This window comes from Xenia sp. Carnegie-2017, unplaced genomic scaffold (assembly GCF_021976095.1).
Source record: "Xenia sp. Carnegie-2017 unplaced genomic scaffold, XeniaSp_v1 HiC_scaffold_13, whole genome shotgun sequence".
Lineage (NCBI taxonomy): Eukaryota > Metazoa > Cnidaria > Anthozoa > Malacalcyonacea > Xeniidae > Xenia > Xenia sp. Carnegie-2017.
The window spans coordinates 132,417-156,396 of NW_025813436.1; the positions used below are offsets into that span (position 1 = coordinate 132,417).

The 23,980-nt window shown below is 34.8% G+C and overlaps 2 protein-coding genes across 7 annotated transcripts; both read right to left on the reverse strand.

Annotated features, from left to right (window-relative positions):
• Positions 1–1,028: 1,028 nt before the first annotated feature.
• Positions 1,029–17,044, reverse strand: LOC124454267 (WD repeat-containing protein 90-like). The gene is made up of 22 exons (XM_047005091.1): positions 16,965–17,044; positions 16,818–16,827; positions 15,042–15,209; positions 14,559–14,687; positions 13,913–14,043; positions 10,179–10,491; positions 8,918–9,131; positions 8,206–8,411; positions 6,853–7,119; positions 6,527–6,574; positions 6,373–6,445; positions 5,887–5,958; positions 5,639–5,750; positions 5,350–5,437; positions 5,106–5,195; positions 4,913–5,038; positions 4,104–4,353; positions 3,166–3,296; positions 2,230–2,403; positions 1,985–2,107; positions 1,826–1,910; positions 1,029–1,391 (listed from the first exon to the last, which is right to left on the reverse strand). Exons 1-22 carry the CDS (start codon positions 17,042–17,044, stop codon positions 1,237–1,239), a joined length of 3,045 nt encoding a protein of 1,014 aa, XP_046861047.1. The 3' UTR covers positions 1,029–1,236.
• LOC124457415 (tyrosine-protein kinase Lyn-like) lies at positions 16,238–23,980 on the reverse strand. 6 transcript variants are annotated; one of them, XM_047007702.1, is made up of 13 exons: positions 23,788–23,980; positions 22,687–22,750; positions 22,540–22,587; positions 22,340–22,470; positions 21,922–22,111; positions 21,744–21,848; positions 20,253–20,387; positions 20,016–20,118; positions 19,789–19,855; positions 19,057–19,291; positions 18,552–18,600; positions 17,266–17,975; positions 16,238–17,190 (listed from the first exon to the last, which is right to left on the reverse strand). In XM_047007702.1, the coding sequence occupies exons 1-13, from the start codon at positions 23,832–23,834 to the stop codon at positions 17,107–17,109; spliced, it is 1,968 nt and encodes a 655-aa protein (XP_046863658.1). In that variant the 5' UTR covers positions 23,835–23,980; the 3' UTR covers positions 16,238–17,106. The 6 variants fall into 6 exon arrangements, with proteins under 6 accessions (XP_046863658.1, XP_046863639.1, XP_046863634.1 ...); XM_047007683.1 differs by having other exon boundaries at positions 19,090–19,291; positions 22,687–22,956; XM_047007678.1 differs by having other exon boundaries at positions 22,687–22,956.

A 23,980-nucleotide genomic window follows, 5' to 3' on the forward strand; every position in this document is an offset into this window, starting at 1 on the left:
GTGCGTTGCGTGCATTCATTCTTATCAATTAATATATTATCTGAATTACACACTTTCTACGCCTAATTAAACAATTCAATGACCTTGTCAGCAGTAAAGATTGACAAAACATTAAACTGAATCTATCTCAATCTTCATCGGAGTGAGCACCTACAGTGGCACTAAGGTCAAACTCAATGCATTCTACAGCTGTTTTGCGAGTTCGTTCCCTGGTCAAAATAAAATTAGCTTGCGAATGTGAGATGAGTTTGTGAGCTTTGCTTGCATTTTTCTCCGGCTGCTCCAGTTTTCTGCCTCTAGGAAATTTTGTAAAAGGGTTGATATTTACAGAAAGTATGGCGTTCAGGAGAACCGTTATAAAAGTTCTTCTGAGGTTAAAACAGCGTAGACGAAGTTAATATGAATTCATTCTTCGTATACCTGAGTATTTAAATTTATTACTACTTAAAAAATAACGTTTTGGCTGCGTTTACACTATACCGGATTTGCTCATCACGACGTCTTCATTTGCTTTAAAAGGGGTAACTGTTCGGAGTAAAAGCTTATTAAGCGGATAGATTTAGTCTATTTGATCGTGTTTCTGACGCTGAACAATTTTACTGCCTTTTAATATAAAGAATATTCAACCTGCTGCGATAGCAATCCGGTATATTGTAAACGGAGCCTTAATGAAGACGTGTTAAAAAAACATGGAAAAATGTCGTCGTTTTATATTCGCGTATTGCGTAATGATGGGTATTACCATTATATGCCAAGTAAGGACCAAATTCATTTCCTTATCACAATTCTGCGTCCATGTTCTCGATCAGAAATCTTGTTATTAACTTGGGCTCAGTCAGATTAGCACTAGCCTCCCACCCCCTCCCGCCAGCAATTAAAGTATTTTTTCAAGGGCTGCACTGAAATAGTTCTCTTTCATTTAAAAAACATTGTTTGTATGGAAGCTTTTTATATTGGCAAAAATAATCTATTATATTGCTGTCTCTCTCAAGCTATGAATTCCATGCTTCTTTCTTGCAACAAGAATCTTTTGCTCTTTAACAAACAAAACAAAATTTTGCTGGTTTTACTTTCCTTTCATAAATAAGAATGTATTATACATTTTACGCATATCTCTCTATTGCTCTCAATAAGCCTATAAAATGTCGAGTTTTTAAATTGACGGGTCATAGACTATAGCGCACCAGCCTTCGACTTTATATTGTTTTGCCAAGATTGTGTAATAAGGACGTATCTCTATATCAACACCTTCCACAAAGCAACATCCGAAAAACCAACGGAAAACAGTTTATCTCCGGTCGGAGAAAATGTCACATGGCTAATAGAGTCACAATGCATATCGAAATCTTGAAAGCTACCTTTATCATAATCAATTACTTTCACTAGTCGATCTAAAACAAAAAGAAAATTACAGACAGCAAAAATACCTAATTAAGTGATTGTAAACTAAAGCTTCCAGTGTCATTAATTCTCGAGGAAATAAAAGAAGCACTGAAAAGAAATAAAAAACTTTTTAATGAGAATTTCACCTAGTGCTTTTTTGATTCGTATTTCCGACGTAGCTACGTCGATTTGGGACGTTTTTTTAGACTTAAACCATGTGGGATACGTAACCCTAAATTGTGATCTTAAGTTTCTTCTCAGAAAACCATCGATAATCCAGTTTTACTAATGGAAGAAAACTAGATGAGAAAAATTGACATAAGTTGGAGTAGATAAAGAAACTTTAACGATTTCAAACTATTATCTTTCAAGATATAGAAAGGATTTTCAAATCATTCAGTGTTGTTTTGCAGAACGTTGTAAAAAACTTCCTAATTTATACCTTTGGTTCCAACAGCAATTAAATGACCCTTAGGCGATATTTCCAAGCAAGAAGCCCATTGTGTCAACAAAATAGTTCGAAAAACCTGACAATGAACACATTTCCATCAATGATGGACATTTTGTCTGCTCCAAGCACAGACCTCTTACAAATACTGACCTTTCTCTGGGACAAGCTGTAGAATTGTATCAGTTTTCTCAGACCATAACCACTGTACACAATAACATCGGGCTCTGTTGGCGAGAATCTTGCCAAACTTGGCGGTAGATGCAAATACGCAGACTTCAAAGGGAGAAAACATGCTTATTTCAAACTTATTAAAACAGTTTTCCATAATAATTTATTTATCTTTCATTATCTTGAGCAACTACAATCAAGACAAGAAACAAACTACAATTTCTCACCGCATCGTCTTTTTTCAAAGCAATTCCTTCAGGTGTTATATTTGGAGCGGGAAAAGTTAACCAATCAACAAGCTCGCAGAAATCCTTCGACCAATCGGCCTTCCATACGCTAACCCTACGATCAGCGTTCGCAATAAGCCACAATCTGGGCGAATTGAATGATGGATGATCGTTCTAAAAACAAGGTTTTGATTATTAAAAAGCCCTTAATGACCGAGCGCGACGTGTTTACAGAGAAACAATGGACCGAAGTTTTTTTGTACAGACCGATCCCGTAGGGCGAGGTTGTACAAAAAAGACAGAGGTCTGATATTTCTCAGTAAAGACCGAGAAAGCGAGTTTATTAAATAGATTATTAGATGGCATTATTTGACCTGAAACGAAGCTTGCCTTCTCGTCCTTGCGGTTTTTACGAGTTGATTTTCACTTTTAGCCGGAAGTGACACTTGCCATATAATAATCATCATCAAAATAACCAGTAAGATGTTAAGTTTGGTAAATATTGCGAAAGTGCTTAAAAAATATTTTGAAGTAGGTTAAGACTTTTTATTCATAAAACAATATCAATAAACGTTTGCACTGATTGGTCCATAGCTGAGTTTGTATTAGTTTGCGTGAACTGGTCTGAGCTCAATTAATTAATCAATCAAAGAGAATTTGCATATCAATCATGAATACATGTTAAAGGAAAAATAAAAACAATTCTCTGAAACTTTCGCATTATTGCTATTTAAGATAAGAAATAAAAGATGTTTTTGTGTTGGCACAGGCTTATGCAAACCTTGGAGAGGCTCATGAGAACTCTCAAACAGGTGCACTAATCTGCTCTCAAGTTCTCCCAAAGGACTCTTCCGTTTGCATAAGCTCGTACAAACACAGTGAAAATCTTTTATTTCATACTCAGTTCTATTTTTTGCAGAGTGTTTTTCATTGTACCTTATGTGAAGCAATGTCCATATCAGTGATTGGTGCTCCCTTATGATCTTGGATCAAACGGACAGTGAGGCCAGTAGCAGGACTACTTATGGCTACCACACCATCTGTACTACCACTCATAAAAACACGACCTATACAACAAATTTATTTCTAAGGTACGTCAAAATTGTCATTGTTCAGTTTGACCACTAGAGTTGAACTACAATTGGACTCGATGATTTTCATAACCAAATAATCAAATAATCTGCCATACCAAGTTATACTTAACAATCCCAAGTGGTAAAACAACCCAAGTCAACATCCACAATCCCATCGTATCCTCACACATTCCAATATTCTTCACCACACCAAGTCATCCTCAGCCATAACATTTTAAACTTAAAAATCCCATGTTATTCATAAGCTCCAAAGTTATCCTTAACAAGAGGACAAGAGGGGGGAGATGAAGAACCAACTATAAGGTAGATACCACACATACCACTGTATACTATACCACTCATATCACTGTCCTCCACAGTAGATATCGCATACATCACAGTATACTATAGTTAGATACTAAAAATATCACTGTATATTATAGGTGGATACCACATATAACATTGTATACTATAGGTAAATACAACATATATCAGTGTATACTATAGATAGATACAACATATATCAGTGTATACTATACATAGATATCACATATATCAGTGTATACTATAGATAGATTCCACATATATCACTGTATACTATAGGTAGATATCACATATATCACTGTATACTATAGATAGATACCACATATATCACCATATACTATAGAAAGATATCACATATATCACTGTATACTATAGGTAGATACAACATATACCACAGCATATTATAGGTAGATACCACATAAAATACTATATACTATATGTAGATTCTGCATGTATCAAGCAGCGACTGGTCCTTACCACAGGCAGAAAAATTGATAACAGTAACGCCCCCAGAATGAGGATGTATTTTCATAATCATTTCAACTCTTCCAAGATCAAAGAGTCTTACGGTTCCATCATCAAAACCAGCCACGCAATGTGATGGTCTTAATGGTTTCTCCACTGGTTCAATGTTAGGATGTACTGTGGCTATCACTTCACCATCTTGTAAGACATTATGTGTTGGTTCACGTGGAGGTGTTGGACAGAATGAAACACAATTACAGCGCTATGGAGGGAAAGAAATTTTAAACAACTGATAGTCAACATCGACGAAATTTTTAGAGATGAGTTACGTTTTGGTCCCGTGTAAGTGAAAGCTTTTATTTATAACATATACAAGCGCGCAAAAGATCTCTTTATCTGTGACGTATAAAGATCCTGAGCAGGTTCAAAGAGATCTCTTTATTTGTGACATATGAAGAACCTGAGGAGGTTAAGAGAGGTCTATCTATCTGTGATATATGAAGAGCCTTAGCAGGTTCAAAAAGATCTGTCTATCTGTGACATTTGAAGAACCTGAGGAGGTTCAAAGAGATCTCTCTATCTGTGACGTATGAAGAACCTGACGAGGTTCAAAGAGATCTCTCTATCTGTGACGTATGAAGAACCTGAGGAGGTTCAAAGAGATCTCTCTATCTGTGACGTATGAAGAACCTGAGGAGGTTCAAAGAGATCTCTCTATCTGTGACGTATGAAGAACCTGAGGAAGTTCAAAGAGATCGCTGTATCTGTGACGTATGAAGAACATGAGTTTTAATGACGACGAGAAACATGCTTCAATTCACCTGATCGACAACTTGAAATTGCAGCGTTTGTTCGAGGTCATCAGAAGTCCAGACTCTTAAGCTACCATCATCGGAGCAAGTCGCAAAGAATTTGTCATCAGGACCGCTGGCCACCAGTGAATTTATCTAAAACAATCACGTGGTTGAAGATGGAATACAATATTTTCACAGGGAGATTAACACAGTGAGTTACCTTCTCTGTATGACTGCTGACAAGACGAATAGACGTCCTCTCTGTCCAGTTTATGTACCATAACGTACCTCCAACTGTACCAACAATACCCTAAAGTACACACCACACACCTGGAGGCAAGCAATTCACAGGGAAAACATATTTTAGAAAATATCGAAAACCTAGTTTTCAAAAGGAAAACAGATTCGTCAATTTCTTCCCTTTTATTCACCATTCTTTCATCTTCCCACTGACGAAGTCTTACCATTTCCAAGGATGTGTCGAATGAAGCAGAAATCACTCCGGCGTCCAAAGACATTTCGTCTTCGATAACCAAACCATTTTGATTCAATCTGATAAAATATGGGATCAGCTTTCGCAAAAAATGAAATCTAGAACGCGCTTTCTCGTGAGATTAAAAACTTCATTAACCCCGCTAACGCAAAGTTATCACAACACAATTGAACTATTTCAGCAATCCTAAATTGAAAACTTTCCCCTTAGTGTCTGGGTGATAATCATCATGAAAAAAAAATAACTGAAAAGAAACCTACACATCATTCTCTCCGGGCAATCTCATCTCTCCAACGCCTACAACAGACCAAAGACGAAGATGCCCCGATGAGCTTCCGGTAGTCAGCGAGCCACGATGACAAACAATTACATCTACGAAGAAAGCAAATAACGACTGTAGAACATAATTCAAAATGAATGTCATAAAATTTATATCCGCATGACAAACTGAGTTGAAACCATGAATAATATGACAAAGAAAACAGATAATATAAATACATTTTCTTACCGATTTCAGAATCGTCAGAAAGCCAGTGCATAAAACACTTGTTTTGTCTTGTATCCCAAGCAGATATAATTCCTTGAAAATCAAAAAAAATCAGAAAAAAGAAAATTGATTTTCAAGAAAGAGACACGTAAAGTCAACAAACATTTTGAATCATTAAAAACATGATCGTTTACTTCATGTAATATTAATGAAATGTGAGTAGAATTAGGCGTGAGTTTTAACAAGGACTGGTGCGAGTTGCCACACAATATACAATCAAAAAGAAACAAAACCTCCTGTGATTTTGTATTAACATTTAAGTCAAGCTAAAAGAGCAAAGAAAATCTTTGGTAGCTACAGACATTTATAGTCTCCTTAAGAACAAAACATCAAAACCTAAGGATAAGCCATTGATCTTTAACGCTTGAAAACAAATCTATTGGGTCCATAGAAGATGAAGTGGACAGGAAATTTGCAATAAACCAAACTTTATAGTTTCAAGCATACCAGCATTATTGCCTACATAAAGCACATTATCACCAGCATAGCGGACACTTGTAAAATGTACCATGGAGTCATTCTGTCGAAGAAAAAACAGCAAAATATCACAAAGAAAGAGAACTTATAACGAAGCAAGTTTCAGATAAATAGCGAAGAAAACCTGCTTTGAAGTGTATAACAAATCTTCGGGAACTTTCCCTTCACAAACCTAAAAAACGAAGGGTCATCCTTCATAAATCTGAATAAAAAATGTGGAGTCTTAAATCTGGAGATCAAATTATGAAATCATTAAAGTATTTTCAAAAATCTGGAATCTTGGAATTTAGTACTAAAATCCTAAATCTTAAAACTGGAATGTAGAAAACGCATATCAAAAATTATAGTCATTCAAACTTTTATAAATTGAAACATCAATTGATAAAATATATATCAATATACGCACCAAGACATACACTATCCACCCTATGTTACCTCATGAGTACTTACATTCAAGTTGAAAGATCCACGAGATTCTTCCAGTAACCAAAACAGCACGTGACCATCTTGTCCGACCGACACAAACTCGTTCATCGTATAAGTATCCCATGCGATGTCATGGATTGGAGTTTTAGTATAGGACGATGTGAGTACATTGTAGTCCTTAGTACCCCATATTACCACGGAACACTCCCTGTAATCTCCGACTGAGATCAGAAAACGATCGTCTCTTGAGAAATGAAGGCCAACAATCTCATAGGAGTGATATGTCAGCATCTGAATATAAATATAAATGCTCTAATTTATGTCTCAATGTAAAGATTAGAGACCAACAGATCGTTTAAAAGAAAGACATAAGTGGTTTGATTTATGATAGTCCGAAGAAATCTGAAGATGTGTTTGATTTCGTTAATGTCTGCAATTAGTCTGAACTCAGATTATGTGTTGAGTCAAGACGAAAGGTTTCTTTAATGAGCATTAAAAAAACAAACCGCTAATGGCTTTTTTGAAAACGTACTGTTGAGCTCTGATCTTTATCTTGAGAATAGGATTCCCGCCTGGCACACTGCTGGCAACAATATTCATGCTCAGATTAACATATAATAAAAATTTTCGATAAATCAAGAAAAACTCAAATATTACAGATTCACAAGATCTTTTATCTACGGCAGTAAAAAATATGTGTCATAGACACCATAAAACGAAGAAATATCCATCTACCCATTAGCGAAGACAGACCAGGAATTTAGGTCGAGCTATAAAAATTTCAGATCATTGGCATTATTGTTTTTTACAGCGAGTGAACAACTAAATAATTACATAGCATGAACAAGCTAGCGGGCTGGCTACACCACTGCCTCTACACCTAAATAATTACATAAAATGAACAAGCTTGCGTTCTGGTTACACCACTGCCTCTGCACCTAAATAACTACATAGAATGAACAAGCTTGCGGGCTGGCTACATCACTGCCTCTACACCTAAATAATTACATAGAATGAACAAGCTTGCGGGCTGGCTACACCACTGCCTCTACACCTAAATAATTACATAGCATGAACAAGCTTGCGGGCTGGCTACATCACTGACTCTACACCTAAATAATTACATAGAATGAACAAGCTTGCGGGCTCGATACGCCACTGTCTCTACACCTAAATAATTACATAGCATGTCATCAGAAAACGATCGTCTCTTGAGAAATGAAGGCCAACAATCTCATGGGAGTGATATGTCAGCATCTGAATACAAATATAAATGCTCTAATTTATGTCTTGCGAGCTGGCTACGCCCCTGCCTCTACACCTAAATAATTACATAGCATGAACAAGCTTGCGAGCTGTCTGCGCCACTGCCTTTACCTTTTTATAATCACCAGATGCAATATCCCAGATACAAATGCATGACGCCACCGTCTTTGAAGACCCGGATGCCGAGGCAAGAACCTGAACATCGTGTTGAACAGCTATTGTGGAAATCTCTTCAAAATGTTGCATGAGATGTTTTTGTTTTCCATCATGAAGATCTTCGATGATAACGATGCAGCCACTGGTGTAAACGAACAAACCTGAATAGGGACAATTGTAACTGATCTCAATATATTAACGTTCTGGTTTGTTGTTTAATACAGAAGCGTATCAAACTCGATAGTAGGGAGCATCTATTCATAAACGCATTTTCTGTATTCCTGAATCGAACACTGATTGAAACTAGTGTATTCGCCAGGATTTTGCGTTTGAAAGCCAATCCTTCAAAATTCAATTTGGGAAGAGGAGATTTCATTTTGAAACGAGGATTTCGCATTTTAAAGCCAGTCCGTTCAAAATTTAAACAAAGGGAAGACGTGAAACCAACCCCTCTTCTACTAAGCAAAGCCATTGTTTGAATCCGTATTTCAACAAAGTGCATCGTACTTCCACTTTTTACTAAGTAACAAATACATAAGAGATCCTGAGTATTTCATTTTATGTAGAAAAAATCTTTTCCACCAAAGTTTAAAGGAATATGAAGGTGACCGGTGATGTTTCTTACTATCTAAAGTAACAAATCAGAAAGCAGATTGAGCCCGCTAACCTGTTTCAGGATGCCAACACATATTGTTCCGGCCATCTCCGTTGTAATCAAGAATAGCCAGCAAAGCAAGTCCAGCCTGACTTCTGGGTGCCGTGTATTTTCTTTCAGGCAGCGCAGTGGAACTCTTACGTTTCTTGTAATGTTTTAGCACACCAGGGAATGGGTGACCTGTATCTGAGGAAAGCGAAATGCGGATTGGGGTCTGGGTCTTGATCTGAAAATTTTCAAAATGTTATTTAGAGGGTTACAGACAGGATACCAGAACTAAAAGACGCGTGAAAAAACCGATCGATTCGTTAAAGAGTACTATTCGCAATACTACCGCGTTCAAACATTTCACTCTTTTATGTCTTTCTATATATTCTCAAAAATATTATCTATTTCGAGCCCGGGAGTATCGTTACATGTTTGTAGATGTAGATCGTCCTGGTTGGCAAAGTCTTGAGAAGGACTGCTGTTGTTGTTGTTGTTGATGTTGACTGATGTTTCGACAATCTTGTCTCTGAAGATGACTACCGCTAAGGTTGACGAAACATCAATCCATACAACGTCAAACGTCCTTCTCAGGACTCAACAAACCTGGACGATCTACATCTGCAACCATGTAACTATCTATTTTATACTGTTTGACGCCTTCAAAATTTTGTCATCCTTTTCTGACAAATATGAACAGTCTATCCACGAAAATCTTCTCATCTCTAGCCTTAACCCCAATCTTAACATCCAGGGCAGTTCCATCCCACTAAATCTACTTCCACTCGATCCCACTTTATCACCTAATGCACACAATCCACCACATTGTTATCATCACATTTTGTAATCTAACACACTGTTAATGTCTTACAATTAATGTTTGTGTTTTTAAACTTCCTATATAATTCATAACTAGCCTGATGTCTTAAGTTAAAAATGAAATGCTATGATCAACAGATATTTCATCGATGGCTAGATAAAAAGTTATTTGTTGGGAAATTAAAGTAACACTGAAAATTCATTTTTCGACAGGCATATTAATAGTTACACATCATATTTTTAAAAAACATGATGACACGTATAAATCGTTTGGACATAATCTTTTTCGAATGAGTGAAAACGAAACGTCGCGATCTTTAAAACAAATATCCTATTCCTAAAGTACAAGGGACGTATAAAAACAGTTTATCGAACACAAATATTCATTCCGAGAAATCGCTTCCCGATAGACTGAGCAAAATATCTTCAATGAAATAAAAACATTACATCATCTTTAAACGAGACCCACCGACTTCGATATTTCTGGAGTGTTGTTCGGAACTTTTAAACTTCTAGTCACAATAGGATTGAAACTATCGATGACTTTCACATCTTTCTTAGATGGAGAGTTTACGACAATCTCGTCCCGTTTGTCGGGAGAACTGGGGAGAGGCTGCAGAGGTAATTCGGTCGCCATAATTGGAGGTCTGGGTTTGAGATCAGATTCTCCAATGTCATCTTGTGTTGGTGAGCCAGCTCCATCAAAAACATGTGCAGTTTTATCTGAATTAAAAACGCAAAATTTATTTGAAATGTTGCAACTTGATATCCTTAAAGATCCGCTGAATGAATAGTGAAAATTAGAGGAAAGAATTTTTCAGCAAGAACGCCATAGAATAGTGCATGGAAGTAGTACAAGCTGAGCTGGAAAGAGAACTTCTCACAGGCAACCTTAAAATCGTTATAGAAGGTTCTACAAGACGCAGTAAACTTAAGGCATTATGTGGAATCACGAGCTTTCGTGACATAAAGACTGTTGGTTACAGTTAGATGTAAGATTGTGAAAGTTTATGAAAATATTTAACATATAATTTTATATATATGAAAGCATAAAACACACCCGATTCATTTTGTTGTAATCAATCCTTCTTCTCTTCCACTAAGAAAAATGGCGAAGAAATGAAAAAAATTATAGCGAGTCGTAATCACTGATCTCGAAATAAGACTAGATCCAGCATCTAGCACAAAAGTTGAAGACAAAAAATAAGGAGTGCCGCCATTACTAAGGAGCCAACTTTCGAAAATAAGGAGCAAATGTATTGTGGATTTATACGAGAATAATGAAGAATTTTCAACATACAACTACATGAAAATAACTAAGAGATAAATCAGTTTATAGATAAGCTAAAAATACGATGAAATATGATCAAAATGCAGCGATTTTTGTCATCGGTAAGTCTACTTTGGTATGGAAAAACTATGGAAAATAGCCCACAACTGCATGGAAATACCTAGAATTGTTGAAATCGTAGTTCAGAAGTACAAAGTGATTAAATAATGTAATTTACTATCATAAACTGATCAGTCCTTAAAAATAGCCTTTTTGCGAGTGATTCGGAGAGAAACGTGTATGCGTTTTGTTTTATACGGCCGATTATTCTTTCTGACTCGCTTTACTATCGCCATAAAGGTTGTTTTCATCTTCTGCGTTATTTTAAAGTATAATTTGGCTATGTGTTGCTATGTTTTCCACAGTTTTGTTAAAAATCTTTCGATGTGTCAGTCCCTTACTAATGGCGACGGTGGCTTCAAAATTTGTTTACTACAAATATAGATTTGCTTGATCCAGTCTTTTTTCGAGATCAATGGTCGTCATATGGTCGTAATGAACGTTTTTACAATCTGGAGATGAGTGGTGATTGGATGAAATCCCGAGATTACCGAAGGCCAAATAACTGGTTATACCATTTAAGTAAGCAGTTGAATCGTAGGCTCCAAATTTTAAGGGAGCGTTTCGGTAATATTCATGTCATGTTTGTGGATGTTGATCATCCAGATTAGTAGAGTTCTGAGAAGAACTATTGTTGTTGATGTTGACTGACGTTTTGACTTCCTTAGCGGTAGTCATCTTCAAAGTAAAGTGATCTATGACATCAATGATCTATGTGATCTATGACATCAATGATCTATGTGATCTATGACATCAATGATCTATGTGATCTATAACTTCAATGACCTATGTGATCTATGACTTCAATGATCTATGTGATCTATGTCTTCAATGATCTATGTGATCTATGACTTGAATGATCTATGTGATCTATGACTTCAATGATCTATGTGATCTATGACATCAATGATCTATGTGATCTATGATTCAATGATCTATGTGATCTATGACTTCAATGATCTATGTGATCTATGACTTCAATGATCTATGTGATCTATGACTTCAATGATCTATGTGATCTATGACTTCAATGATCTATGTGATCTATGACTTCAATGATCTATGTGATCTATGACTTCAATGATCTATGTGATCTATGACTTCAATGATCGATGTGATCTATGACTTCAATGATCTATGTGATCTATGACTTCAATGATCTATGTGATCTATGACTTCAATGATCTATGTGATCTATGACTTCAATGATCGATGTGATCTATGACTTCAATGATCTATGTGATCAATGACTTCAATGATCAATGTGATCTATGGCTTCAATGATCTATGTGATCGATGACTTCAATGATCTATGTGATGTATGACTTCAATGATCGATGTGATCTATGACTTCAATAATCTATGTGATCTATGACTTCAATGATCTATGTGATCTATGACTTCAATGATCTATGTGATCTATGACTTGAATGATCTATGTGATCTATGACTTCAATGATCTATGTGATCTACGACTTCAATGATCTATGTGATCTATGACTTCAATGATCTATGTGATCTATGACTTGAATGATCTATGTGATCTATGACTTCAATGATCTATGTGATCTACGACATCAATGATCTATGTGATCTATGATTTCAATGATCTATGTGATCTATGACTTCAATGATCTATGTGATCTATGACTTCAATGATCTATGTGATCTATGACTTCAATGATCTATGTGATCTATGACTTCAATGATCTATGTGATCTATGACTTCAATGATCTATGTGATCTATGACTTCAATGATCTATGTGATCTATGACTTCAATGATCGATGTGATCTATGACTTCAATGATCTATGTGATCTATGACTTCAATGATCTATGTGATCTATGACTTCAATGATCTATGTGATCTATGACTTCAATGATCGATGTGATCTATGACTTCAATGATCTATGTGATCAATGACTTCAATGATCAATGTGATCTATGGCTTCAATGATCTATGTGATCGATGACTTCAATGATCTATGTGATGTATGACTTCAATGATCGATGATCTATGACTTCAATAATCTATGTGATCTATGACTTCAATGATCTATGTGATCTATGACTTCAATGATCTATGTGATCAATGACTTCAATAATCAATGTGATCTATGACTTCAATGATCTATGTGATCTATGACTTCAATGATCTATGTGATCAATGACTTCAATGATCAATGTGATCTATGACTTCAATGATCTATGTGATCTATGACTTCAATGATCTATGTGATCTATGACTTCAATGATCGATGTGCTCTATGACTTCAATGATCTATGTGATCTATGACTTCAATGATCTATGTGATCTATGACTTCAATGATCTGTGTGATCTATGACTTCAATGATCTATGTGATCTATGACTTCAATGATCTGTGATCTATGACTTCAATGATCTATGTGATCTATGACTTCAATGATCTATGTGATCTATGACATCAATGATCAATGTAATCTAAGACTTCAATGACCTATGTGATCTATGACTTCAATGATCTATGTGATCTATGACTTCAATAATCTATGTGATCTATGACTTCAATGATCTATGTGATCTATGACTTCAATGATCTTTGTGACCTATGACTTCAATGATCTATGTGATCTATGACTTCAATGATCTATGTGATCTACGACTTCAATGATCTGAATAACTCACTGAATAACATCAGTCAAAAAATGTTATCCTACATAAAAAATGTTTATACCAGCAGTTTTGGAAGTGCACAAATATCGTGAAATCTCTGTTGCGAATGTCAGTAAATAAAAAAACAAACAATATAAAAAAAGTGTGTTTACGTACCCAGGCTCCAAAGGAACGCGGCCATATGCAAGGAAATCCCAAATAAATATCGCCTCTCCAATACTGACCAAAGCTTGGAGGTCTGGGGTAAAACGAACTTTGGAGATATTATTTGAATGGCCAATAAATACCTGTATAGAATCGGTTAAGATGTATCATAAAATAAAACAATACAACGCGTGCGCTGATTGGTGTAGAGTTGTGCTTGCGTGCGCTGATTGGTGTAGAGTTGTGTTTGCGTGCGCTGATTGGTCAGTTGTGCTTGCGTTAGCCTGTAAACATATTTCCTTTCTTATTTAATAAAGATAAGTAAATATAATTTTTAGATCTCAATTCTTCCTAAATATAAATGTAATGTAAGATATGAAAGGTTTTGTATACTTAAGGAATTTCAGATAAGCATTTTGCATGCAGAACTATACAGAATAATTCATTGATAAGACAGTTTTTCGTAAAAAATAAAGAGTATTTCTAATTAACAACACACTACCATTATATGTATCATTGACAGTAAAGTCAGTCATGAAAAGTTTTCGTTGTGTTTTTGACATAAGTAAATAAATATTATAAAAATTTACAACGTGCGTTGTTAGATGTTGAAGAAGTTAGAGCGTAGTAAATGTCTTCATTATGAAGGCTATCTTACCTGGAAATTCAAGTCCATTCTCATGTGATAGTCCCATATCTTGATAAGTTTATCACCAGCAGTTGCAAGAAAATGCCCAGTTTGGAAAGGATCAAGACTCGAACAGCTAGATCGATGAACGTTGGAAACCTAAGCAATAAAACATATTTCATATAATTCCTGTCGGTGTGAAATTTTCATCATAACAAGCTCTCTATGTCGCATCAACGACCCTCCCCCCTCCCTCTTAATCTTAATTATCTACTTTGCTCAATAACTGTCCAATAAGTACATCAAGTTTTAACAACCTACATCAAGCAGTAACTGCAAACAAATTCTTTAAATGTAGCATGAAAATCCTCCCTCTTCTTATTATTATTATTTACTTCGCTCAATAATTGTCAATTAAGTTACATCAAGTTTTAACAGCCTACATCCATCAGTAACTATCAACAGACTCTTTCTAGGTATCATAAAACCATCCTCTCCATCATTATTATCTACCTCGCTCAATAACTGCCCACTATGAGCATCAAATTTCAACAGCCTACAACCAGCAGTAACAACCAAAAGTTGATTTAACGCCATAGGAGAGTAGCACAATCTTAGGACAGTATCGTCAGTAGTGGAAACACTTCCTGCATGTATTGTTTTTATATCTATACGTAGAACCTAGATAATATAAACATTGTTTAATATCAATTAATCTCAGCTTTAGCATGTTCAAGACTTATAGATAATCTGTACCTATAGACTGTTTAACATAACATAACCTCAGCTTAAATATGTTGGAGATTCATAATCCCTACTTAAAAACTGTTTAACACCATATAATATCAGCTAACACAGTTGAAAATTATATAAACTCTACTTAAAGACTGAAACTTACATGTCACAAAAACTTTAATAATTTCAGAAGTAAGCTTGTAAAGGTGTTACAAGAAAATCCATTAAAATTTTAGGAGATCTTTTATTTAAGAGAATAAAAAACGTGATGTATGCTCATATCTTCACGTCATTTTCAAATTTGAAAACTATTCGTAAAATGTATATTATAAGAAACAAAATGTCTTTCTAGTGTGGAAAGATTGCTTCTATTACGAACTTTTGTGTTAGATGCTTGATCCAGTCTTATTTCGAGATCAGTGCATGACACCAACACACGGAATATTACAGTAACCTAGTGGTTAGCCGCACATGCGCAGTGGCTACCCACAAAACCATTTGCATTCTGAGTCACAGACATTACACAGCATGCAGGATAAGCACAAACATTTATGTTGCCACGCAATATAACTATGATTTTATTTAAATCAAAACTGTAAATCATGCAATTATTGTAATGAAACTAACATTGATACCAATAAAGAAAGACTTAGAAAGGATCATACTGTAATTGACATGCATTGATATTCGTTGATTTCTTACCTTTATATAAAGATTTAGATGACTTTAATCTTGAAAAAGGTGGATTTTCACAATCAAACTAAAACATTATTGAAATGTACATTCCCTTATCGATAAACAAATTAATATTATCACAAGTACAAGTTGACTCTGAAGATGTCTACCGCTAAGGTTGTCGAAACGTCAGTCGACAACAACAAAAAAGTCCTTCTTAGGACTCTACTAACCTAGACGATCTACATCTACAAACATGTGACGTTATTCCCGCGTGTTCAAACCATTTACTTTATCAATAATATTATTGTCTTCTCTATTTCATCTCAAATATCGAGTTAAGATACATATAATATTTGGAATTTATTTTACTTTACATATCAAATTGTCGGCTGCAAGTGGATACTGTCTTATGAAAATCCTTTGAAATCAATTGTTGTTTGCAAATTATGATAAAGTATGCATGACTTTCCCTCTTCGTCAATATTGAAGCTAGCTTAGCTACACCACTCTTACAACGTATGGAACTTGGAAGTAAAAACGTTTTTAATGTACATTCATACAAATACTGATCATTGCCTTTCCTTCAAACAGGTTCTTTTCTCTTTAAATTGTTCACTCACTGGATTCGCTTTCATTGAAATTGAAAAAGTTTTTGAGATCTGAACAATGTTTCAATTCGTCATTTGACCTAATCGCTGCATGCACCAGAACAGGGAGATGGGGGAATGTTTTTAGAAAATACGCCTTGTGATTGCCAATTTTATAAAATGGCTCTGGTTGAGGTAGAGGTCCGTCGTACCAATGTTGGCCAATATTTCGAATTAGTCTCAGGCATTCTGTCAATGAAGGCCCATACTTATACATTTTTCCATTTACCTTGTCTGTTCTAAAAAAATCATATACATCAGTGTCCATAAAACTTTTCCAATTTGAATACTTGGTATTTAATTGTTTGACGACACTTGAATCGGTGTCGCTCGTTTTATTGGCTGTTGGTTTCCAACTTTACATAAAAAGTCAAACTTCTCGTCATCTGACATAAGAAATGGGTGTTTCAACGCTTCGTTGGCAGATGGCCGATCTTCAGGTCGTAGATTTAACATCCAGAACAAAAGGTCTTTCAATGCTTCATCCTTGATTTGATCTAAGCCAACAGGGTTTCCATTCAACATATTGTCCAGTATATGCCGTTTAGTTCCAAAGGATGTTTACCTTTCGAGGCAACATAATAAGCCACCATTCCAGCATTCTAAAATGATAAACAATGTAAAATGCAAAATGAAATTTATTTGTACCTTGTAAATAGTCATATCCCTATACCAACCATTACATCAGACTCTTTCTTGTAACGTCCTTTATCAACTGTATCTTCATCTTCACAATATGATTCAGGTGCAATCCAATACTCAGTTCCCCTGTTAGCCCTGCTTTCATATGTCCTCAAGCCATTCTTTAATATTCGACTAATCCCAAAATCAGCTATCAGAAACTTACCTTGTGAATCTCGGAGAACATTGGAAGGCTTCAAATCCCGATGAAGAATAGGATTTGGGCCGCTGTGAAGATCAGCTAATCCTTTTAAAATTTGTGTAAGAATTTCTGGAAGAGCTTTTTGAAGATCAGGCAAAGTAGAAAACTTCACAAAACTCTCCAATGATTCTTCGCATAAGTCTAATATTAAATAGACATATTCCGTTCCAGTATCCTCATCTAAGTAGGAATAATTCACAACATATTTTGACTTCTTTGCGTTGAATTCATTCAAAATTTTCTTTTCTTGTTGCGCACTCTTAATACAATTATCTCTAAGTATTCGTTTTACTGCTTTGCAGTAACCATCCTTTCTCAGTCCCAGAAAAACACGGGTTTCGTTGCTTCCTTTGCCAATGCAAAACTCGTCGGAAAAAATCACACGTACATCACCAACCAGTTTAACCTCGGTATTCCGATTGCGTCCATATTGAATCAACTTTAGTAACAAATTTCTATGTTTTGTAGATTTGTCGATGCATTTCCACTCACGAAACTGCAATTCTTAAAATGACATAAAAGTATTACTTTTAGAGGTGAGTGAAACGAAAATAATCTGAAGCATAAGTGTTGCCCACTTTAACCAATGCAATACATACATGCAGTGCACTTTTTGGGAAAAAAATGGGCATCATAACAACAATTAAACATAACATTAATTACTCAGATATGCAATCAAATGATTCAAATATAATGACATTGGGTGATATAAAAAATTAAATCACAAAAAGACGTTTTCGTTGTAACTTTTCTGTTGTGCATAACGTATTGCTTTTCAATATATTTTAAGAGCATTTTTCTTGTGTCTAAGGTTATTTATTTTGTGGGAGAAGATATAACAAAATAGCTATCTTTTAAAAACAAATTTTTTTCTGTAATTTTTACTACAAAACTTTCACTGTTAGCTAATAATAAAGATTGCTAATAATAAAGATTGTAACTAGTGAGTAAGACAATCGCAGAACAACATTTTAAAACTAAAATCACCACAATTTTCCATCTTTTCACAAGCCATGCACTTAGAAAAGTTTCTTATTTTACAACAAAATATAGACACTATTATTCAAACATAAACTTTACCTTCCGTTGGGACTGGACAATATTTCGTTAGTACAGTCGGAAAACCGATCTAGAGAAAACGAAATTTGATATACTTCTATAGTGAATAAAATTTCACTCGTAATCCAACAGTTTAAAGGCATAGAGCCAATTTAAAGTAGAGTAGAAAGCTCAGGCTTACAATGTGCTAAAAAAGGAACCCACAACGATTAATGAAAAAGATTCATTTTGCCTTTTTGATTATTTTCAAATGACAATTTGAAACGTAAACAAAGTGTAAACTTAATTGCAACATAACAAGTATCTCTCATTTCCAGTCAAATGTTACAACTCTTCAATTTGCACTATCTCAAGTTAACCTTAACCATGTCATTAATCTCCATTAATCAACTTTGTCCTGCGACAAATAGGCTAAGTGCATGCAAAAAAACGTGTTTGTCTCTACAAAAACATGTCTTGCCACGAACACAAACGTGTCATGCCATATCAATGAAATACACCGTTCTTCCATGCAAACAAAACGAACCTGTTCAGTCTTATAAAACTCCACAAGTTTTACCATACTGTCAAACATGGGCCCATTCTTTAGGCAGTACTTGCCATTGTCGACTAATATTTCGTAATTCTTTATTTCATTGCCGTGAATGAGTGATAGGATATAACTGTCAAAATGTTTGGGACTTTGGCGTATCATATAAACGCCAGATGGATTGCTGTTTTCTGTTTTTACCGCCTTTAAGAGATTATCAACCATCTTTTGCCTGTAAAAATATTTTCGTAAATGGTAGAGCAATGCAAAAAAATAATGATGATAAGTGAGGCAAATGCTGGATATTACCACAATTCAGAAAAAATTGAGATGACAAGGAATGTTGACGAGTGATACTGTGGTGGAGAATATAACACGGACTTACTATGCAAAATCAATGCTTAAGAAAATGTCTACCATACCAGGCATTGGCTAAGCCAGAATAGATAATGGGGGTATATACATATATATGTTACAATCCACAGAAAACAATCGATTTGAAAGTAACTTAATACGGCCAAACACGAATATATGAATATTGCCCCCAATTATCGAGCTTTCTACGCCTCTGTACCGCACTTCAATTTCACGATTTTTCATCGCCACAAATCAATCATAGATAACGTACTTATAATAGAAATGGAAATCTATTTCACGTATATTATTTCGAAAATAGGAATGTATTCACGCACATTTTAACAAAGCAGTTTTTTGTTAACTAGTACTTACTCAATCGGTCCATGGATCCCAAATTGCTGATGGAGTTCTCCATATGATTTATTATGACCAGATCCACCTAAGACAAAAAATCCAATCGATTAAACTTGAACCAAACAAAATCGCTCGCCATATTTTAAAGAAAATTTACAAAACTGATTATTGTCTAAAGACCACTGCTCATTGATGCAAATGTACGTTATTGATTGTCACGGGCTCTAAACAATGTAATTACGTACATTTCATTAAGGTTTTGTATGGGTTCACAAGCAAACGATAAAAGCCATCAATCAATGTCATAAGACTTTTCGCTTTTATCATAGAATCGTCGACGAAAACGACCTACAATCAAATAAAAACTCACAAGAGTTATGTCACATTCAAGATCAAACATCGCTATGAGTAGTTGCTACACCATAAAGCACGAAAAGAGTAAGGGTAATACATTATTATTGAAGCAACAGTAATAGCTTTACCTCGGGAGACAAGTTCTTTCTAATTATGCGGATGCTGACTTCTCCAGACTGGGATTGATTTATGTCGAGGCTTACAATATCTTTATGATCGCAGATGATCTCTTCAACTTTACTGGATTCATAATTACTGCCGTACTAAACAATGACAAAAATCAAATACACGCTCGAATTTCAGAGCATTTGTGCATTACCCCTTTGACTGGTAAACCTTTTAAACATCCCTGTCATTCCTCCATACTATCACACCTTAAATCCACAGGACACACCGACACCTTCAAGGATTTAAAATACTTTCTTCATGCTCAGACTCACAAGAACTTCTTATTCACGAAAGCCTCTTAATCAACAAAATGAAACCATCTCCTAATGTCCAAGGAAACCCCATTGTCCTTCAGTTGCTTTAATCTAATTTCGTCCGTCCTCATGTCTGTATACTTTATGATGATTGTTTGTGTTTTTTTTTTGTTTCTTTCGTGTTTCTATTTATCCCACGTCATACCATCTTATTCAATATTTACCAACACGTTTTCATCCCACTTTGTAATTTAATATTATGTAAATAGCTATTATATATATATATCCCTCTATACTTGTAATTCAATATTGTCTGATGATGTCTTGAGAGTCATGACGAAACGTTACACTTTTAAATAAATATTTCTTTTTATGCATTAAATGGCTCTTTTAAAAGCACTTTGCTAGGCTTTGATATTTATATTTAAAGTTCGCTTTCCGCCCGGTATATCCCTTGTCACAATTATGCAGTATGTTTTCAAAAATACAATTGCGGTAATTCATTGCTTACACTGTTTCATGGTGGATTCCTGCGATAGTGGGCTGACTCTGGAGACAGAACTGCTAACTAATTAACTTATTTTGTAACTACAGATAGCCTTTCTTTTAATTCTGCTCAAAGAGAGTATAATTCAACTGGATAAATACTATAGCTACTTTATGTGTTTCTCCTTGGAATAGCTACTAAGGGATTTTACGTAAAATTATAAACAGAGCTTATTAGTTTTTGCCAATAAACAATGATATTCGTAATAATGTTTTACGTATGTTTTAATGTTTTTTAAAGCTAAATATTAATGATTGCAAAAAGTGTTTGATACGTATAAAATATAAAGCTTCCTAATGATTTTCTTTGTGGCTGCACCAATTTACCTAATATGTGACGGGCATTTTTCGTTTTCGTCACGCTGAAAAAAATCAAAACTGCATACAATACAAATCTATAGTAATGGTGATCAATTAACTTCAGTGCCTTGTATGACGTAAAAAGCGCTTTCGTACTCAGACTCTTTTCTCCCGGCCATGATTAAAAATCCCAACATTTTGCATATTTTGAACCAATCATCTCTTAAAGTACAAAAGTTTTCTATCGATCAACTATATTATTTGAAATGTTTTTTGACAGACCACCTTTGGTGAAAAAATGGTAAATATACACATTACAGAATATCCTATATTCAGTGTATTGGCACGTACCTTATCTTTCTGGTAAGTACGTCTTTTTTTAACGCCATTTGGTGATATCAGAATCTCACATTCTACAGGCAAGACTTTATCTTCCGAAGGAGCTTGGTAATAAAACTGAAACAAACAATAATTATAGACATATTCAAAATAGTTTTAAGAGCAGGAAATAGTATTAGTAAGATGATACCATTTTCACAAGAATATTCATAACACCAAAATCAGGAACACGCTCAAGAACATACAAAAACGAGATTTTCGCGTTGTCTGCATTTGCTTGTTCAGTTTTGAACTGTTGGAGTTGTGTCTTCAAATGAGATCGTATTTTTTTTGGCTTGTAGTCTTTACTCACAAACAAATGAGCAATACCATGGCATTTCCTACAAATATATACTTTATAGATAAAAGTATTTCTTTACAGCTCAACCCCATTCACGTCTGAATGAGTTTATACACCAGCATTGCTAGCCCTGATGGCCATTCAAAAAACAACAAAACAAACAGTTCATAATGTATGAGTACATTTCAAAAGTGGATCCAATTTCTAAAGAAAGCTCTCAACAACCTCAACTAGTTACATGAAAATAAAATAACCATGTACCACTTACGGTTTGTCAAGAACTTCTTTGGCAGTTATGTTTTTTTCGTGAGCTTGGATTATTGACTCAAGAACTAGCAAAGTGAGATGATCTTTCCAGGACAAGTTGTCCACTCTTTGCTTGATGTAATCCCATCGACACTGTAGGTTAGTGATAATCATTATGCATTTGTCATTAAATAACTCAACAAAGAACATAAAGTCACTTACAATTTGATGATATATGCTAATAAGAAAGGTGACCAAAATCAATAACACTTACAAATTGAGGTAAGCCAGCAAATGACCTCAAACCAGCACAAAGGCAAGCAAAGAGTGTTATTTTTGAAAATACATACACAAAATTACAGTTGTTACCTGCATGACAAAGTATTCAAATGTAGCAACATTCACAGCTTTTAAATAGGAACCAGCAACAGCTCTAAATGCAAGCCGAAAGAAAAGACCTGATTGGGAATGTCTTCCAATATATGTTCGGATTATAATAATGATCTTTTGTCTGTCACATTTTTCTGTTATCTGGCATTCGATGTCAAGGCAGTGTTCACAGTCTGTTGTCATAAGTGTGAAGAAATGTAAAGCCATAGAAGCAATGTCCAATTTCTTGCAAATTTCAATGCATACATCCTGTTTTCAAAAGATATGCAAGTTATTCATGCAATAAAACAAAAAATTGAGGCATTTGTTAAAAAAATTCTTAATTGGAAAGAAACCTAGTTGATTTCTCAAAGTCTTGATTGCAATCAGATGTTGAATTATTTGATAATTTTTACACCCTCCAGTCTAATGTCTTCCTCAGAAGTGATCTGTTGTTGAGTCTTAAGTCTTTATATACTTCATTCAAATGTCTTCATCAGGAAAGATCTGAGGTTGAAACTTGAGTTCTTATTTACTCCAGTCTAGTGTCTTCATCATCAGGATTGATATAATGTTAAAACTTTATTCCTTATATAGGTACTGCAGTCTAGTGTCTTGATCAGGAGTAATCTGATGAAAACCTTGATCTCTTATGTACATACTGCAGTGTCTTGTCTTGTTTATTTTTATTTAAAATTCTTGAAATGACCACAATGTATTACTTAGCCAATAATCCTTCATATTAGAAAGTAAAATATAAACTATTAAGCGAGAAAATTCAAATAGGTCAACTAACATATTCTATACAAATTATTCTTGACCGTTATTGTACCTCTGGGAGTTGAATTGATTTGCACATGAATGGTGTAAGTAGTAAATTAACAGGAAATAATTCGTTTAAGTATCAAATTTATCGCGATGATGCAAGCAACCAAATCCATTTTACAATGAATTTGTCGCAGGTATAATAACACACGTCCAACAAAAGTCGAGTAATTTGTATAGGGGAGATATTTTTTGGAATACCCTGTACAAACTATATTTTTTCTCATTGAAAACACGCGCAATTATGTAGCTACGATGTCTCAATGCTTTACATACTTTGACACGCAACTCAGGCGTCTGTTGTATGGTAAAGAATTCACCATTTGCTAAACAAACTTTCCCACGTCTATCCACTGGTCTTTCGAATGACATAATTTGTCCAAAAATTCCCAATATTTTCAGAGCTAGATAGCCCACACGGACTTTTACAACTTGCTCTTATATGCTGCCATTGGAAATGTATGCAAAA

Bases quoted from the DNA above. Each gene is read 5' to 3' on its own strand.
- LOC124454267 (XM_047005091.1), bottom strand. From the start codon at position 17,044: ATGTTAAATCTACGACCTGAAGATCGGCCATCTGCCAACGAAGCGTTG. The intron at 5,751-5,886 runs GTAAGAAAATGT...CTTTCTTCGTAG, and splicing joins TTCTGACGATTCTGAAATCG to ATGTAATTGTTTGTCATCGT. The intron at 5,039-5,105 runs GTAACTCACTGT...TGATTGTTTTAG, and splicing joins TCAGCAGTCATACAGAGAAG to ATAAATTCACTGGTGGCCAG.
- LOC124457415 (XM_047007678.1), bottom strand. From the start codon at position 23,883: ATGTCATTCGAAAGACCAGTGGATAGACGTGGGAAAGTTTGTTTAGCA. The intron at 20,388-21,743 runs GTACGTGCCAAT...GTCATTGTTTAG, and splicing joins GTACTTACCAGAAAGATAAG to TACGGCAGTAATTATGAATC. The intron at 19,856-20,015 runs GTACGTAATTAC...TTTTTGTCTTAG, and splicing joins ATACAAAACCTTAATGAAAT to GTGGATCTGGTCATAATAAA.